Consider the following 19,693-nt stretch of genomic DNA (forward strand, 5'->3'; position numbering starts at 1 on the left):
GCCTCTTGTCTCCCAGAGCAGCTGTCTCAAGTGGCAGCTTTGTTTCCTCTGCTCTCTTTTTTGCAGCTTTCCTGCTGGACTAACTTGTGTGCAGAATGCTGCAAAGGCCAGCAGGAAGGGACTCCTCTCTTACAGATCATCAGGGAACAAAGAAAAGCATCTTCCTTCAGTACTCTGACTGATTCTGGGTTTAGGCCATAAAGAGCTCTCCAGTTGCAGTAAGCATATCGCATGGCTTGGAGTTTGATGTCTCTGAAGAACCCCTAGGAGCACGGGGCTGTTCCTACAGCAGAAGTGGGGAGGCTTCTGCATGAGCATGGGCTGGGGGCTGAGATGAGCATGGCTGCCATGGAGAAATGAAATGAGAGAGGAGATGAGGACAAGGGAGGGATGCACAGACTTGGCATGGGCTGGTTTGATTTCTCTCACCCTTGTGCACTGCAAGCAGTGGAGCAATGGTGCTCTGGTGCCAGACGGTGATTAGTAGTGTCCAGGGCAGAACTATCAGCACGATAGCCAGGATGTCTCGTCTCTTCGGCATCTCCAAGACTGACTGGACCCACAGCTCCTCATTACCTGACAGTGAAAACCCCAGAGACAGAACAGCAGAGCACATGGAGAACAGAAATAAATGGGCAAGAAGGAACAAGGACAGAGAGCGAGGACGCGAGAGAGGGAGAGAGCAGTGAAGGTGACACGACTCGTAGGTCTTACCAGTGCTTACAACCCACCCATTGCAGAAGCAGGTTTGGAGGGGCCTCAGCTGCTGGGATCAGGAGCAGGAGGGCACTTGTACAGGACACTGCTGGACCTGCCAGCAGGAACCTCAGGGACTCATTTGGAAGGAAACCTGCAACACAGAGTAAAGGTGAGTAGGCAGAGAAAAGTACTACGGAGCTCCTCCATAGAGTTCACAAATCCTCCTGAAAAAGAGCAAATCAAACTGGGCCAGTGAGCAACAGAAACGTGTCCCACCCCTCCAGGGAGAGATGCATCCTGGGTGTCCAGAGCCTTGCTCTCCTTTGCATCCACTTCTCAAGCAAGGTCCTTGCTTCAGCCAAGCAAAAGCTGCTCAGTGCCGCAGTGTCTGAACCATCCGCCAGCAGAAAAGAACCCTTCGTCCACAAGCCAGCCAAGCCTCACAACACCACATGCTATGCCCAAGCCCGTAGGAGGAAGCAGAGACCATAGTCACTACTTTACCTGCCTGACACATCAGCAAATGCTCTGACCCACCAGACCCTCTCCCTCCACCAGGCAGAGCACTCAGGGGCACTGCGCCTACGCTCTTGGGAATACGGCTCCAGCAAAGCTAGTCACCCCGTGTTTTACCCGTCGTCGTAATCCCCTCGGCTCAGACCATCCCACTGGCAGCTTTGATGCAGCCAGTTTAAACTCAGGCTTCCAATGGCCTGTTCAGGTTCATTTTTTCCATCTCGGAGGTGTTGCGACTGGAGTATATTAAACTGCCACAATGGCTTAGTTTGATTCAATACAAGCACATACAAGATTTAAGCAGACTGTATTTTATCCAAGTATCTTGGCAAGCAAAGTACATCACTTAGCAGGGACACGGGTGGTGGAGAGTTTGCAAACACGGGTAGCAGTTTAGTACCACTGTTCCCATGTGGGGGAACGCATTAGCCCGCTGCTAAAAGGGCTGCATTGCAGACAAGGGAGAGCCCAGAGAATACCGCAGTCAAAGGCAGGGAGCAGCAGGCTCTGGGGAAAAGCACTGATCTCCCACCGCACAGCCGCTGGCTGGCTGGTCAGTCACTGCTGCTGCGCTGCCCTGGAAAATATCAGATCCCCTCCTTAATCAGAGGGGAGGTCCTCAAGTCTGGGCTGTAGATACAATGCTACTTTGCAAATGTTTTTCTCCAAGACCCTTGGAGCTTGCTTTTTCTTGGTTGCATGGGGCAGTCAAGGAGAGATCCAGGCTCAAATCCCTGATTAGCCCAATTTGGATTGATCTGAATTTCCCTTGGCCATGCCTTAACCACTGGGCTGTATAGTCAGCCTCCGGCACTGAGCCCAGTGAAAGACTTGATGTGAAATGGCTCCAAGAACCGATGGGTTGTCTTTTTAAAGTGCAAGCAAGCAGTATTCCAGTTGCTGGGCAGAAACTGGTTCTTCCAAATTAGCACTTCAATCACAGAGGTATTAATTTACCAGGGAAAACAAGGGGTAGGAAAAACACAGGTTGGTCTTTGTCCTTAAAAGGGACATGTAAATGTCCCTCAACAAAAGTTTCACAAATCCATTTTCTCCCACGCACATACAAAAACCCAACTTGTCAAAAAATTTCCAGCCAGCTCTAATAAACAGCCAGTTCCCCCCCCGTAGGTCTCTCACCAGGCAGAGACCTGCCACCTCCCATACAAAAACTCGTGCAAAGATCACGGTGCCAGCATCTCTGGAGCTGGGGACCCATCCTCCTCATGTACACCCACCCTCCTCCGGCACTGTGTACAGACTCAAAGCCTCACTCAGGAGACCCTCGTCAGAGGACGCAATCAGCAGATGTGCTGGCAAACTGCATTTAGGAAATGCAAGGATGTGCGGTGTGGAAGGAGGTTGTGGTGGATCGGGGCAAGCTGCAGCTAGTGAGGGTGATAAGAGGGAGCTAGTCTTGTGGAAGGGTCTCCAGAAGAAACAACAACAAACCTCTAAACCAACCACCACAGACATCTGGTCCTATGCAGAGCAGGGTTTCCTGCAGTCAAGTACGGGGAAGTAGCAGGAAGAAGCTTTTCACAGCCCAAGGATATGCTCTGTGCAGCCGGACACCCTGCAGACTTTCAAGGAAGCATCTCCCAGCAGCACGGGTTTGTCCCAATTTTTTTTCAGAACTGGAGAAAGCAGCCTCATCCAGATAAAATAAACCAGGGAGGAAGAGGAGGAATTATTCCAGTAAACATCAGCCTTCTGCTGCATCCCTTTCCAGCTCTCAGAGCCGGAGAAATCCCACTGGCCTAGCACTGCCAAAGCACACGGTGCCCTCAAGAAAGAGCATATGGCCTCATCCTTGCTGTCCCTGCAGTTGTCAGTGCCTGAACAGAGGGCACTGAGGGCTGGCATCCTTTGAATCCTCTAATAAAGGCCAAGCACGTCCCTTGAGCATCCCTGTAGGGCACAGCCTTAAGGGGCAGCTCTGAAAAGACTGAACACCTTGCCTGGTAAAGTGCCTCTGCTGCAAATGCACCAAGGAAAGGACTCTGCCACTGGAGAGGGGCTGGGAGGAAATGACATGCTAAAAGAGCCACTCTGAGTCAATTCACAGCATCTGGCAAGCGGCCACAGTGGGCTGGCATGCATCAAATGCCCTGTTTGTCAAGGGCAGCTTCCTCCTAACACAGTGCTCTTACCTTAAAGCTGCCTTTTCCTCGCCTCCTGCCAATCCAGACTCAAACTGTCAGCACCCTGCCCTGGAACAGGCTGACCCCGGGCTTCGTATGATGGAGAATGGGCACCTTTGGGCTGGGGTGCTACTCTGACTTCCATCCCTTCAACACAGGGGAAAACGAGCAGGCTCCAACGATTTGTGCATTGGTCTCTTCAGGATCGATTCCTTTTAATTTGCTACAGAGCATTTAGCAGCTCCCTGGTCAATCATCTGTCACTTTGGTGTTCAAGCTGCCAAGGGCCAGCACAGCCCACTTGTGCCCTAGCAGAAAGCTGTCGGCTTTGCTTTGCAGCTCTGCTTGGGCTGGCAGCAGAGAGCTCCCGGGGACTGCACTCCCCGCCGTGGGAATGCTTCCTCCCCATGTCCTCCTGGGGCTGGCTGAACGCTGAGCTCCTTTTGTGCCATCGAGCTGCAGATGCGAATTGGATACCCCACGTGCAGCGGCTGTAATTAACGTTCCCTTCCCTATACGCAGCGTGCTCCACATGCGCCCAAAGGGACGCAACCCCAGTACGGATCCGAACCGCGGATGGCGATGGTCAGCTGGGGGGGGACGTGGAGCCGCAGACCACAGCCTGACCCCCAGTTGCTGACCCACGCTTCTGCACCCCGAGCTGCCTGTCGGCACCCACGGTGTACCATGCGCTCTGCTCTGCAGCAAAGGCATTTGCTCACTGTTAATTCCTGAAGCGATTTGATTTTATTGATGACCCTGAGAAGCCTGAATGAAGGACATCGTAAGAATTCACTTGGGGCTGCTGTGAGCATTATGAAATCTGGATCCAGACGAAGTATTTCAAGCGTGTTCCCTCCCAACACGCTAATGCAATTGAGGGCCGCAGTGCAGGGTGACGCCAGTTCTCAGTGTAACAAAGCCACGCTCCCACCTCACTGTCGCATGTTAAAGCTGCAAAAGGTGAAATCCATTTTCTCCTGTGAACAACATCAGCTAGGAAATACATGGTCGCCTGCGATTTTACACTGCCGGTGAGAGAAGTCACAGCCTCACAGCCCAAGACAGAGGGCTTGCCCCGCATCCAAAAAATCCCTTGCTACCAAAGCCAAACAATGGTTTGGTTGCTGTTTACGGCACAAGTGAGGCTAGCCAAACATTAGTCTGGGGCAAATTATGCTCCTCTTCAAGGCATTCACTCTACCTCTGCCCCATCATAATACCTGTCTCCTTTTCCCACTGAAAACGTTCCGAACAAAACCTGGCTTTGTTCAGATTGTCAGTTTTAGGCTTCTGCTATCTCCTCCTCCACAGGGAAAAGAAGGAGGAGGAACGAATTTAAACATGAACTAATTAAAAAGATCAAACTCTATTTTCCACTACAGAAAGTATACTTTTTTTTTTCTGTTTTGAAAACTCAGGCAAAACCCCAAATCATCAGTTCAAGCATAAGCAATTTTGGGGTTAAAATATTTCTAAACCAAAAGTGTTTTGCATAGTTTGGAAGGACTTTCCTTGGCAGAAATAGATTTTGATGTGCTGCAAGCAGAAGGGCTGTGCCACATGGTGAAAGAGATTTCACATCCTCCGGCAGAGGGCAATGGTGTCAAGGCATGACAATATTAAAAGGCCACTCATCTAATAAAAAAGCTTTCATAAATCCTGGAGCCATGTGTTAGTAACGTGCTGGATTATTAAATGCTGAAGGTTCTCTTTTTTAAATCAAGTTAATTGGCATCAGCTCTGACACTTACCGTAGGAAACACTGATTTGATCTGCAATCTTGGTTTAGAGTCAGTTTTTACCTTCTTTCTTCCTTTGGGGCTGATCAGCCCCAGCACCACTACTCTTTGGTTTCCCCACACTGAAGTGATTTAGAACACGTTAAACTAAAGAATTGCTTGAATTGAATTTGTATATATACACATGTCACTGGAGTAAAAATATTGTCTAGATGTAAGAAAAACACCCACAAAAACCCAAACACTTGTGTTACAAAACAGCCCAGAAATAACAAACAAACACAGCCAAACCCTACAACAAAAAGCTTTACAAAGAAAATAAACACTCATACTTCAGGATACCAAGTATCCTCTCACTAATAGCTTTTCACCTTGGGCAAAGCATCCCCTAAACCTAAACACAGGGTTTCTTTCACCTTTACAATAGCAACTGGGTCTGATCCCTGCTGAGAGACAATGCAGGGACGGAGCAAACCAGAGCTGGTCCCTCTGCTCAGCCCACCTCAATCCACTGAGCGGCTGGACTGCAACCCAACAAATCCTGAATTCACATCCAAGTTCGCACGCCTGAGCACCGAAAACGGCTGCGAGGATGTGAGTGCCGCGCTGTCGTGCCCATTTTTCAGATGAGGAAACTGAGGCACAGGGCAGTTATGGCTCTCCCTTGTAATCACCCAGCACAGCAGACACTGGGGACAAGGGCTTTGTCACGCACTGGTGTCCAGCTCCAGGTACTCCGGACGCAGCCCTGCTCCTCTCCACACCGCATGGCAGGGGACGGGCACGACAAGCCTCTGCCTAAGATTTTGGTTTTTAGCAGAAAAGGCTTGTAAAGCACAGGCTAAAAATAAAGGTAGTAATAAAAGCCTCTTGCTCGTTAATTACTCTGTAAACCATTACTGCCTAAAACCCCCATAACTTTAATGGGGGCTATTATAAGTATAGTAGCAAAACTGTGGAGCTAATTACTGTTTAGTTATTAAGCAGAAAATAGCCAGAACTGAGTAATGAGCACACAGAATTGCTTGTTCTTCGAGGATTTAATCAGGGCAGCTAACTTCAACCTCAGATTCTCCTGACTCGCGGGAGAAAAGGACAGAGGCTTTGCAGCCCAGCCGTCCCATTGCCGCAAGGGGCAAAGCACCATCCTTGAGCTAGAGCTGATTTGTAGAACATGAAGCTTGAACTGCAAGTCAAGAAAGGGAGTGAGAATGATTCAGAAATGTTTCAGACCACTGTACCAAACTGCCAGCTAGAGAAGAACTGGATTCATCCACAGAAATCAAAAATGTTGGGCCAATGCAGTCTGAGCTGCAGCATTTTTTTCCTTCTTTTAAAAAATTAAAATAATTCCTGTGGCCAAAAATAGAGAAATAATGTGTTCTTTTTTCTTTCTTTCTTTTTTTTTTTTTTAAACACAAAAAATAGAAAATGCAAAAATATTGGAAAAGCCTGGAAAGGAAGCTCGGTTTTAGGAGGCTGTTTTTCCACTTGATACTTTTGTCCAGCGTCACCTGCAAACCCTAGTTCTGTCACTACACTTGCCTTGGCTACGTATACTGCGGCAACTCCTTGTGTTTTCCAAGCTGTTGGAGAAACTGAGGCACAGAGATTGCAGAATGTCCCCAACCTTGCCAACAGTTGAGGCAAAACCTGACCTACTCTCCCCTTCCAGTCCTGAGCCTTGTTGCAATAAATGGGATGAAGAACACAGATTATCTCATAGGAAAAAAATAATATTAACCAAGCTTCTCAGAACAACACTTAAAATTTAAAGCAAGCATGAGCAAAGTGGATCAAGGGAGCTCAACACAAGCACAATTAGCTTCTGTAACTTATTGCCACAGGATACTAAGAACAACAAGAACTTAACAGGATTCCAAAAAGGATTAGTTGTGTATGTGAATAAACTGCATATCCAGAATTAGAATAAACCACCCACCAGTTTGGAAAACATATAAACCCTTGAGTTTCAGAGCGTCAGCCAAATTTTAACAAGCATCAGAAACTTTCTCTTCTCCAGATTGATCTTCCCCCCATGCTGCTCCACCCCTGCAGATGCCGGTAGAGGTGGCCAGAGCTAGAAGGAGGACAAGAGATGTGATGGTACTGCTCTTATGCTGACTACATTGCCTAGTGCCAAGATTTCACTGCTTCCAACAGCAAGGCAGATCTTCTGTTAAATCCTTAAAAGATTTAATGCATTGTCCTAAATCTGTTTGCTTTCTTGTACAGGTTCTTACACTGCCATCGTCACCACAGTGCCCAAGTTCTGTCCAGGATTTCTCGAAGATCCTTAACTACAGCCACGGCGCTTCCTTTCCTCATTGCTCCAAAGACACATACGGGAATGCCTTGGAAGGGGCAGGTATCCTTTTATTACAGTGTTTTTGAAGAGTGTTGAACCTGGGCTTTGCAATCTTCTTCTGATTAGCAAGGCAGAAGCAAAAAATGTGTCAAGCACTTGGCAGCAGAAAGTGGCAAAGCTGATGTGGATCCTTGGTGCCCGGGAGAGTCTCATCAGTCTTGGCCTGGCCACACAGGAAATCCTCTGTCGTAGAGGCAGCGCTGCCCTTACTGCTTTCAGAGGATGCACTGGTCTGTCGCGACGCTTGGTCCAGACTCTCTCTCAAGCCAGGAAAGCTGTGGGCTGACTCAGGTCTTGGATGAGAAAGCATTTACAGCACCCAATACTTCTTGATAAACGGCTGCACTTCACACATGGGTTTTAAAAAAGCATCTCCATCAAGATGAAAAGCAGTTTGACTTACAGCCCACTTCCAAAATAGAAAGACAACTGGGAGTTGTTTTCTTAGGGGAAATGCTGATGACACCCATGAAAAGTAGTTTGACTTTCCTTAAAGTTGCTTGTGGGTGAATGCTGAATGAGTGCTGGGAAAAGAGCGCTCCAACAAATAGTTCATTTAAGGGTTTCTCCATCAAGTCTTCTCAAACTGGTGACGCGATACCTTGAGCTATCCCCTTTGCTCAGCTAAGACCACATCAACATTGTCAGAAACAGACGTATTTCCAGACTCTCTATTTCCACCTCTCTGGTCTGCATTGCACTGAATATTTTGTGCACCGCTGACTTCCATAGACTTTAAAAAGTGACATTAACAAAGGATGACCCAATTTCAACATGATTGGACTAAATTCCGCAGCTCCATAATAGGCTTTGCATATGCTTTGTCCAAAGGGTTTGAAGGCAACACGTTTCCACGTGATACCTCATGTAAGAGGCAGCAGGCCATAACAACCAAGCCTCACCTTTCCAGGATCTGCAAGACTGAATCATTGAGCCAAACATGTCAAGCCAAGACCAGGCTCTCTATGAACTTGCCTTTCTCCCTCTACCGAAGGAAGCCTAACAAGTTAAACATGCATAACATAGCTGGATGATGAAAGAATGGACATGGCTGTCAGAAGAAAGACTGTGATGCTTGCTAAGGCTGTAGTAAGAATTAACTCACCACCACACAGTTCACAGCTTTTGTTGCTAGTGGTTGAGAGAAGTCACAGGCTTTTATATACTGTCTCGATGCAGAGTGTGAGATTCTCTGGGTGCATCTGAGAACCCCAGATATGCTGGGGGCTACCTCCCACCAAACTGGCACCTAGGAAAGTTCACAAATGGCCATCAGATATGAAGAACTGTGCCCAGCAAGCCACAAGCCCTCTATTTTATCTCCCAGCTGCCTCTGCAATATGTTCCCAATTCCAGACCTGGAGATGAGACCGCCCACCTCCCACATGCTGTTGCCTCTTGACTCACTGGGGAGATGAGGCTGGGGGAGCCCAGCAGGGTCCACTGCCCGCTCAGCCATGGGTCAGAGCCTGCAGCATGTGGCATGCACCTTTCAACATCGGCTGGAAGGCAGCTCACCAGCTCTGTACCTGAGACCTGGCTTCATAGCCACCAGCACTTGCTTTTAATTACTGAGCTCTTCCCTTTTTCACCCCTGAAAGAATAGAATCCTGCTCTATTTAAGAGAGATATTAATAACCCAATTCTAATGCATAAAGAAAGGGGGGAAAACGAAGCTTTGCAGAGCTAGTGAGCAAGCTAGCCCTCTCCCATTGCAGCAAGCCACCACTGTGCACCCTGAACACCTTAAAAAGGGATTTAGTTTTCAAAAGCACAGTTTTTCCTTTTTTCAATAGCAAACATCAAGTATCTTAAAGGTGGTTTTTTTGAAGGCTAGGCAAAAAAAAAAAATATGCAGGCATCCAAATTCTCCATTACTTTTGAAAACACCAGCTGTTGTAGGCACAAGTCCCTGAAGATGCCACTGAAGTAAAAACTGCTTTGCAGGAGCTGTTGTCAGAGTTGCTTGATAGTGTGCACATGTCCAGGCTGAGAGGTGCTCCGGACAGGCAGCGAAGAGCCTCCATTGCTGCGGGAGCACAACGGTGCTGTTCCTGCTTAGGGGAGGCAGAGTGCTCCCAGCACGCTGTAAATTCACATGCACATCTCCTCCGCACTCTTCCCCACAACGCCAATCCCAACACGTGCTGCTCACGAGGCAGCTGCGGAAGCCTGGAATTAGTTGCTTTGTATTTCGCAAGCACTAAGAGCAGCCATGCAGGTAATTCGAGCTGAAGAGCTTCTGGGCTATAAATTCACAGATAAATTCCTGCTTTATTGCAAACTACCTTTTCACTGCAGACAAGCCTGCAACAGGACCAGGGTTCCCAGGTTAGCTGCTGCACCCTACTCAAGCAGCCTGTTCAAAAGTCCTTGTTATCTGCTGCCTGAGCAACAAACCCTCCAGCATCATGGCATACCCCAATGCTGCAGAAATATATTTATATCGTAGCAGCAGTGCTTGGAGGGACAGGGCCATTCACCGAGTCACAGAACTATTTCCTGCAGGTGTTGTCTCTTATGGCCTTGCGGGACAGATCTAGCAAAGGTGCAGCGTGGCACTCTGAGCTCTCTCAGCTCCCTGGTTAGCAGTCGGTCACAAAATCATAGCCAAAACCATTACACCAACCTATAGACAAAATCCCCACCTCCCATCCCTGTTAGACAGCTTCTTTAAAGAGATGAGGTTCAAATCCTAAGCCCTGCTCAGTGCTGGGTGGTCAAACAGGGCATAGAGAGTGCGACAGCCTGTGACCTCTGCAAAAGTCACTAATGGGACTGAGGGATTAACATCGATTCTTTCATGCTACAGCATGGAAAGGGAAGGGAGGGGGGATCTGGGATGATAAAGCAAACGCCCAACTATAATTCAGCAGCTTGCAACACAATCAATTGCCGCTTGTAGTTCTGCAGTCCATTAGTACAGCCACAAACCTACACAAACTTCTCCTTGGAAACAGGAAGGTCATTTTAAAATTATTTCCCTTCCATTTCTGGTCCCTGCCAGACCCTACTGTGCCTGCTGAAAGGAAACATACAGGGCTTCCCGTGATGCACTCGTCCTTCTTCCCTTACCTCCTTTTGCCACAGTGAACACGGGTGCTTTTGCCTGCCTGGGAAGCTTTGACACGTCGGAATGACATGGCTCATCTTCCATTTGAGAGGCATTTGGAAGGAAACAATTTCTTTTTCTCTACTAGCATAAAACCCCCATATGCCAATCCAATAAACCCAAAGCTATTCCAGCATTGCCCAAGGAGGTGGGATTTGGCTCTTAGTTTCTCTCTTAGTGGGAAAGGCAGGGGCTAAATCTACCAGTTTGTCCAGCTTCCAATCTAAGCCTGGTTCTGACTCTGGCTTCCCCCGTGGCTTAGTTATTTTGGCTCACCTGCACCTCGGCTTACTCTAGAGGTGAGATGAAAATAGCTGCCTACTTTTGGACAGGAATCACAAGGCTCAAGTAGCTCACAGGCTAAATTCAGAAATGGCACAAGCACTGATGCCTGAGGTGCTGGCAAAGTGCAACTCACACCAATCTGATGGCCTGGTGTGCATGCCTGGGGAAGGTCATTTCTCCTAATTTTAGAATCACCCAAGGGCCAAACCCAGCCCAGATCTCCTCCATATGAATGAGAAATGGAGAAGCCGAACAAAAGCAGGAGACAGAATTAAGCCAACAGTTTCAGAGCCCAACTCAAAAAAGCAGTGAACAAGCTGCCCTCACAGGAAGACAGGCACCTACGAGTGCCTCTCCCTGCTGCCCAGTTCTCCAGTACCACTCACCAGCCCCTGCCATTTCCAAGGGCATCTTCATCCCTTGCAAAAAGCTTGACCTGCTCGTCCAAGCACCACCCTGCTACCGAACTATTTGGGACATAGGGAAATATTCCCCGTGGTCCACAGAGTGTCACAGCACCAGGGAACTGTAACCTACAAGTGGCTGAAAGCTTGCACATGTAATCTGACACACAGAGAGACGCAGACATGGCTGATGGACAGATAGACTCCCTTGCAGGGTTTTACTTGCAAGGTGAAGAGTGAGACAAGCCCTTGGGGAGCTTTGAGAAACTGGAGGGTTTTGTAATGGCTGCTCTAAGAATATTGTAATCATGCAGTAATTACGGTGCATCTCAAATCAACCAAGCAAATTACATCGTTATTATTACGACTGTCACCAACCTTGCATGGCAGGGACAGAGAAGCAGGCCATCTCTTGCCCAAGGAGGAAACAGTGGTAGGAGAATATCAACATTGCTACAACACAGACCCACCACACTCCCTTCAGGCCTGTCCAACACATGCCATGGCAGCCTGGTAGCTTCTTCAAGTGACTAGGACCACATCTGTACTTTGCTAGGCTGTATCTCAAGGTACAACACTTAATTAGTCAGGTTGATTTTACCTTTTTTAATTAAACAAATATCTTCAAGCACAAGAGCAGCCCTTGGCATTTGATTGGAACTGTCAGTCTTGCAAATGTCATTCCTATAGATGACTAATCTTTAAAAACAAGAGTTAGTAATTCTTTGACTCAGTTGATAATGAGCCAGAGCATTAACAGCGGTTGAGACTGAGAGGGAGAAATCAGTGCTGCCTGGACTCAGATGGGCTCAGTGCTGCATGTGGCCCAAAAGCCTTTTTGCAGCTCGAGGGACTGGGGCTTCCTGAAAAAAGCTATGAATGCAGGCTATGAAAATGGGGGATGCAGCACGTCTGTGAGGACATCTCAGCACACTTGCTCCTCCGAGTCACTGTCATGTTGACAAAAAAAGAGAAGAATTTCCTCTTTCAGTCTCTCTGAATGTGTTGGTTTTCTCAGTGCAGAGTGAAGACCTCATTTCATTCTGCCTCCTCTGCAGGCTCCCTTTTGAACAGGTTTCCCTGGACTCCCTGCTCCTCCACTTTCCCACATCTACCCAATGTAACACTGCTTTAGAAAGATTTACAAGCCAAAAGTGTACCGTAGCGTTAGCAGCACGTGCTGATCCCAACCTGAATGTGAACGCTCGCCTACTCCACAACCCCTTTCCCCCCACAGACCGGGGTCTCAGCCCTGAGTTGCTGCATAGCTCACAATTTGCTCTGTAACAAGAATAACTCAGGCTGTCGGATAAGTTATTAACTTCAGCAGCCAGAGTCTCTTCCCATTAGAGCATTGTGGTACGAGATGCCTGGGTGAGACAAAAAGGACTGCCAGGCAGAGCACAGAGCGCACGAGACAGAGATGAGAAATAATGTTGGCAGCATTATTAAAAGATAAATTGGAGGAAGAAAGGAGGTATATGTGTGGGGTGACAGCTTCAGAGGATTGTAACAAATCCTTTGCCACCAGGGGCTTCACGGCTGTCAAATTTCCCAAGGCCAAGGGACAGGGCGGTGGCAAGGAGACAACTTAGGGACCCCTGCTCCACAGGTCAGAGCACCCCTTCCACACACGCGTCCTGCCAGTGCAAAACCCCAGAAGGATTCAGCAGCAATAGGTTTACAGTGTGCAATGTTTTCCTGACCCCAGCACCTCTTCACAAGATTACAGTGACAATAATCCCAGTATCCTCACAATGCCACGGACAGTTACTCCTCCACAAAGGGCGGAAATTGGCAGCTCCCCCTCCTATTGTCCTTCGGGCTGTATTTATGGAAAAGCACCTTTTATTGCCATTTTTGCTTCTTCCTGAGGCTAGTCTGCCAGGCTCAAGGCAGAGATAGTATCTACACCTCCAGGATCCAGACAGCTCCACCTTGCTGCCAAGGGATTCATCTTAAAGTAATTTTATTCACAGTTATGCCTGCCAGGCCCCCTTCTCAATACTCTTGGCTGAACACTGGCTGCTTGCACTTGGAGAATTTCAGAGCTAAAGTAACTAATAACTTAAAGTACCTAACTCTCTCTAAGGTAGATGTGACTTCAAATTCAGCCACCCAAGAATGAGTGAGTTGAACTCTCATCACATTGCTTCACAGTCTCTTTTAACAACCTCCTGTCACGCCTGAATCTCACTGCGCAGCCCAAGCTAGCACATACAGATCTATCAGCATCCTTCCCACTGCCCAAAATGCCCCAACGCTGAACAGACACCTCATGTGCACGCCAACGGCTTCCCACGCAGGTAGAGTTGTCCTGGCCCCCACCCTTACCACTCAGATTCCACCCAATCTTTTCAATGCTCCCAATTTTAGCACTTGCAAATTTTTTTCCTGGTAAAAATCATGCTAGAAGTGATGCTCATCTAACTGACAAACAGAAACAAATACTTCCAAACCCTTGTGGAAGGTCGTTCCAGGAGCTGCACGCTCTCTGAAAATGAATATGTTAGAGTCACGCCTTGTGGATGTGCCACTGTCATAAGACAGACACTGGAAGAATTATTCATTAGTAGTGACTTCTGTAGCTCTAATCTCCACAACCAGCTGCCATTCATCCAAGTGGATCACAGCCCGTCTGAATAAACCTTTGAATGTCCATACAACCCCACATCACACAGCCAAAGTCAGCCTCTCCTGGGGCACTGCATCCCTGCGGCTACTGCAAGAGCTGAGGCTGGATAGAATATTCCTGTGCCTCACCAAGGCTGTAGGGAGCATGCAGACAGAGAGTGCCATAAACCGGCTGGCAGCCTTTCAAGGGTGGCAGGCTTGTGCCAGATTATACTTCTCTCTCCCAAATTAGAAGCAAAACGTGCCACTAGAAAGTCAGGTGAAAGCTGTCTCTCAAGGAAGAGGCTGCCTCTCAGTACCACTGCGTGAGGCAGCATCTTAAAGCATCCTGCTAATCTGAGCGCAGCCATTGCCTCCCAAAGAAAGCCACAGCTCTTAGGGTTCAGCCTTGCTTTGTGCTGTCCCAAATCCGCCTGCTTGCCCTGGCAGACACACATCACGGGTTGCTGACCCCCACCATAAACTGTGCTAGGATTTCATCACAGCACCCTTCTCCTCCCATTCACACCAAGCCCCTCATGGAGGCAAATGAATGGTATCATAAAAAACATTTATCTTCCTCAGCCCCAGAGCCTGAGCTGGGTGGTGGTATACACTGACCGTAGGAGACACGAAAAGACCAAACAGGCACCCTCCCTGCCTCAGTCATGCAGGTTTACCATCCAAGCGTCATCCCTGCACAGTTCTGCCGGGCTTCCAGCATCCAGCAAGCAGTTCAGAACAGGACTGCAGCTTACTCCATATGTCTCACTCCCTCCTTCAGAGACCCAGCCCACTCACAGATCTGCCTCTCAGCTACCATCATGTGCATCTATTATTCAGAAGAAATATCAACTTATTCATGAGCCAAAATAGGTTCCAGGTACCGCACCCAGTCTCTAACAAAATTCCTCCTGCAAAGCTGCTCTTTTCTCAGTCTGGACTCAACTGAGGAGAGTGCAGTGTTGCTCTCGCTTTGATCCCTCCGGAGGGCTTTACAGCTTTGTTACAGTGAGGGACAAGAGTTAACAGCCTTGTCAGGCCGCTCCCTCATCATTTGGTTAATGTACCCCATTAATGGCTACAGCACAGTATCGCTCACCTCCTGTACACTCCACAAACTCCAACCTTTCCTTTGGGCTTGCAGTTACAGTTCCCCACAGGGACGGAGGGATGGCAGGGCAAGGAGGGCATGGGAAGTGATGTGGTGCCCACAGGAGGACGGTGACTTATCTAGCACGTTGTCACAGGCCCCTGCAGAGTTGGATGATAGCTCCTACACCCAATGAAACAGTATGAATTTCTTTCTGTATTGCCCCTGATCTACACATACAGAAAAGCCTTCAGGAAATGCTACTCCTTGGCTGATGACAGGCAAGGCTGGCTCAGAGAGAAGGAGGCAGGGGGAAATATGCAAGCTCAGTGCATCTCTTGTTGCACTGCGAGCATCCACAGCCGTTCTAAAAATGAGCAGAGCACATCAGTGCAGACTGCAAAAAAGGCCCAAAATCCTGCATTGGAGCAACCGAAAATGGTACGGCACTCTGATGTGCTTCTCCTGTGCAGGGATGGGCTGAAGGCTTTGGGACAGCGGTTCCCACAGTACTAATTCCTACCACAGGACTGTTGCATCAGTACAAGGGTGGCACTACATTTTTGTGGTTGGATGGGGAAGATGTGAGCTGAAGCTGGAAAAAGCTCACTTGGATGCGCGAGGCAGAAGCACTGCAGGGCCATCGGCATCTCAGCACAGCTCCACGTTTATTCTCCGTGCCACAGTCTATGGGATTCAGATGGAATAATCATAGAAGATCATCTAGTCTGGTCCCATGTGGCCAGAGCAATGTCACTCCCAATGCTTGCTGGCTTTTGCTCGTTCGCTGAGAAGCTGGACTCCCCCAAGGACTCTCCTACGCAGCCTCCGCAGGTATAGTCCTGGCCCTCACAGGGCCACCTGTGTTAAGAGAAATGCGTTGGTACATGTTTCTTCTTTAGCTTTAGAAGCTGCTAAACAGATGGAAAAACAAAGGATGAAATGTAAGGAGTTTAGCCAGAATGCTTCAGCACCAAGGTGGTATTTATAGACAAGCCCAGGGGGAGGTAACCCAGGCACCCACTCCACTGTCACACTGCGTTTCTCTGCAAGAGGCCACGGTGCGCTGCTCCGAGGCAGCGTTACTTGTGCGGCTTGCTCAGCACCCACACATACACAACCAGACCCACTCGTTCACAGCAGCACATAAAAGCATCTTAGCCCTCGCTTTGTGCCACCGGGACAAGAGAAGAGTATGGGCTATGCAAAACTACAACTTATCAAAAGTGGGATCCCTCTCCTACTGATGGTGATAGGAGTTATGATTTTTATTCACTGAGAGCTGGAATGGGCCCTGAATCATGCTGGCATTATGTTATGATAATGCTGGAAGTATTATAAATGCTTTGCGTGCCAGACAAATCCTGGAGCAGGCTTCCAAATCCCCTCAAAATCCCCACTTGCGTCTCTACATTCATCCATTCATGAAATCCAGAGCAGAGCCTCAGCATCCATCCTTTTGCTCCTGGTCTCTTTCCAGCTGAATGGAAGGTGAGGCAGAGTCAAGGTATTTCTTCTGGATTAGCCTTCTTTTGTCTTCCAGGTGCCGAATCTGAGGAAGAAACTGTGCTAGGGCATTTAAGAATGACATCCAGCAAGGCAGCTGAGACAAATCCCATGCTCCTTTCTCCTGTCAGAAAGTAAAACGAGTCTCATTCTCTGCGAGCTCAGTCCCCATAACCACAGCGAGCTGCAGCACTGGAGAAACTGGGGCTTTGCCACCCACACAACATAATGCACAGCGTTCACGAGGCTGGAGAAGTGAGACCTTGCAGCCAACCGGAGGAGATCTTTGTGCCGCAGTTGTGGACATCTGGCCCACGAAAGGTCAGAGGAGAGCTGCACTGGCCTTGCAGCACCCATCTGCAGGCGCCTAGGGTGGGAGACACCCACCCCTGCTTCCTGCAGGGCCATAGGTGTAGATCCCCGCAGCAGAGCTCGCTGTCTGGATTCCTTTTGCAATCAACAGGGAGAATTCATTTGGCCTATTTTAGATGGATGCCTTCAGATGAGATGAACTGCACCCTGGAAATGCCCATTTCTCTTTACTGTACAGCTGAATCTACACGAGCCAACATCTGCGTCTTCAATGCACTTAAGCAAAGGGTTTCCCACCTTTCGGGGGGGGTAAGCAGACTTTGTTCTCTGAGCTACAGCTTTCAATTCCCTATCCACTGGGCTTTGACAGGGTTCCCAGATGGCCAACAGTGCAGAAGAGCAAATTTTTCTGACAACCCAGCCCACCAGTCTAGAGTGCACAAGGCAGGAATGGAAGGAGAGAGTCTGAACTCTACTTTCCACGTTGCATTAGCAGGGCACCAGCTGTTGTTATTTCAGAGAGGATAACCAGTCTCCAGCAGACACTGTGGAAGGAACTCGAGGACCAGCGGACGTCTCTCTTCTGTGGGCTCTGCAGTACACGCATGTCTTTGCAACAGCCTGGAGCTGCATGGAGAGAATTCTCAATCATGATGTGAAGATGTAAATCCCCTCCCCAGAGATTTCAGAGATGGGGATTTTTTAAATGCCTTTCTGAAGATTGTTCCGTTCTAACTCGCAGAATTTCTTCTCTGGGTTCCCATATCTTTGCCAGGGGACTCCCTATGTGATCACAGACCAATCACCTTTCCCTTGGCAACATTTGGCTACCCTTCCATCAAAACCAAGCATGCAGTATTTTCTCTGTCCATCCTGTTTACTTACATGCTATGCTCCAGTGCAGAGACTAGATGTTCACAGCACCAAGGACTCTGGAGTATCAAACCACGTCTCAGGAACTAACAATAAATAGCATTCCAGGGCAGCGTACAGGCTGGAGCTGGGCCAGCAGTGACCAATGCATTAACACACCCTTTGAGAGCTAATACATCACCTGCTCTTAAAGAACAGCACAAGAAGCGCAGGAAGCCTTGTACAGAAGCTTAGCTCTTGTCCCATCTTTAGGAAAATAGCTCAGACCCAGGCAGGAGGGGGATCTTGAGCATTTCCTATTTACTCTGCTGTCACTGCCAGGCATGTCACTCTGTGTTCTGCATGGGTCATACGGATAGGATAGCTGGAGGGATTTCTGAGGTACCACTGCAGCTGGCAAATTGCTTAAAGGCTCTGTGGTAGTCCGTCAGGACAGGGCATTTCTCAGGCAGAAACACAGCGTATGCGTGCAGTTGCACACAGCTGTACAAGGGAAGAATGCACACTTCTATACACAGGCTAGCATGGAAAACATAGGTGTGCAAATCTTGCCTGTGCAAGTGTGCTCCAGGCACAGTACAGGTACCCATAAGGTATCTTGCTGCACAGAAGTCATTCTGTGAGACTGTGAACAGCGTGCCTTGGAAAGTGCCACTTGGTACAACAAACACAACCACAGACAGAGAGGGTCAAGAACGGGAGGAGGACTAAACTGGCTAGATTTGTGGGACAAAGCCATTAGCACTGCGAGAGACCGGGACCTGCTCCCCAGCACAGTGGATTGTTCTCAGTTGTTTCCTCAGTCTCCCAGCGCCTCAGTTCCCTGGAGGAGTGGAGTTCCTATTAAAAAATGTAGGAGGATATATTCAATAGTGACTAATATGCTGTATTACTTAAAGCACTTGGGGGTGGTGCACGTGTCTAGATCAGGATATGAAGATTAATTATGGGCCACACCCTGTGATCTCCACTCAGCAAAGCCCTTATTAGCTTCTGAAGGTGAATCCAGCCCTGATGTCAACTTGCCAAGCCAAACACAAACAGCTGGGGCTTGCAGGAGAAAAAGGGAGAATCTATCCTCACTCTTCAGACCTTGTGCTTGGCAAAGATCACTTCTCTTGCCACTAGAGAAGCAAAACACTGGTAGGTAACCAATTCAGGATCCCCATGAGCAAAGCATAAAAGACAACGTTACAGAGAACAAGGACCTATGCAAAAGACACTGCAAAGGACCCCTCCAATGACATTGCTTCCAGAAGATGCTTTGCCTTCCAGTGGGTTGAAGCCACATCAAATGCACCTGCAGCCATATCCCCAAACAAGACTTACAGCTGCAGCCCACCTAACTTTTCAAGGCTGCTGCATGCAACAGAGGACTGCAGAAAAAGTGGAGGGCAAAAAAGCCACAGAGGGCATCACCCGCAGAGAAAGATGCTGACCAAGGCCTGTTGCATCTACAAAAGTGATAGATCTTGCTGGTAAGCCCATATGACAAGTGGCTTTTGAAGCCAGGCAGCCTCTGGCGCTGCTCATCCCCACAAGACAAAATGCACAGTGATGCAAGAAAGGACCACATCCTGTCTTCCTATGGATTCAAATCTGCCCATTGGGTTTTGTTTGAGAGCAGCCCTGGAGCACCTCTCCCATGAAGACAGGCTGAGAGAGTTGGGGTTGTTCAGCCTGGAGAAGAGAAGGCTCTGGGGAGACCTTATAGCACCTTCCAGTATCTAAAGGGGCTACAGGAAAGCTGGAGAGGGGCTGTTTACAAGTGCATGGAGTGATAGGACAAGGGGTAATGGCCTTAAGCTGAAGGAGGGGAGATTTAGATTAGATATTAGGACAAAATTCTTTACTGTGAGGGTGGTGAGGCACTGGAACAGGTTGCCCAGAGAAACCGTGGATGCCCCATTCCTGGCAGTGTTCAAGGCCAGGTTGGATGGGGCTTTGGGCAACCTGGGCTAGTGGAGGGTGTCCCTGCCCATGGCAGGGGGGGATGGAACTAGATGGGCTTTAAGGTCCCTTCCAA

The 19,693-nt window shown here is 48.6% G+C and overlaps 1 protein-coding gene across 3 annotated transcripts in view; it reads right to left on the reverse strand.

The window, feature by feature from the left end:
- B3GAT1 (beta-1,3-glucuronyltransferase 1) overlaps positions 1–19,693 on the reverse strand; it is a 39,617-nt gene that overhangs the window by 16,447 nt on the left and 3,477 nt on the right. The window contains exons 2-3 of one of the 3 annotated variants that reach the window (XM_054803330.1): positions 732–850; positions 430–576 (exon numbers count right to left, since the gene is read on the reverse strand). In XM_054803330.1, the coding sequence (XP_054659305.1) occupies positions 430–576; positions 732–735 (151 nt within the window). In that variant the 5' untranslated portion in view covers positions 736–850. Of the gene's footprint in view, positions 1–429; positions 577–714; positions 851–19,693 lie in introns of all 3 variants that reach the window. The other 2 variants (XM_054803331.1, XM_054803332.1) reach the window with 2 other exon arrangements.

The sequence above is a fragment of the Grus americana genome, chromosome 24 (genome assembly GCF_028858705.1).
Source record: "Grus americana isolate bGruAme1 chromosome 24, bGruAme1.mat, whole genome shotgun sequence".
NCBI lineage: Eukaryota > Metazoa > Chordata > Aves > Gruiformes > Gruidae > Grus > Grus americana.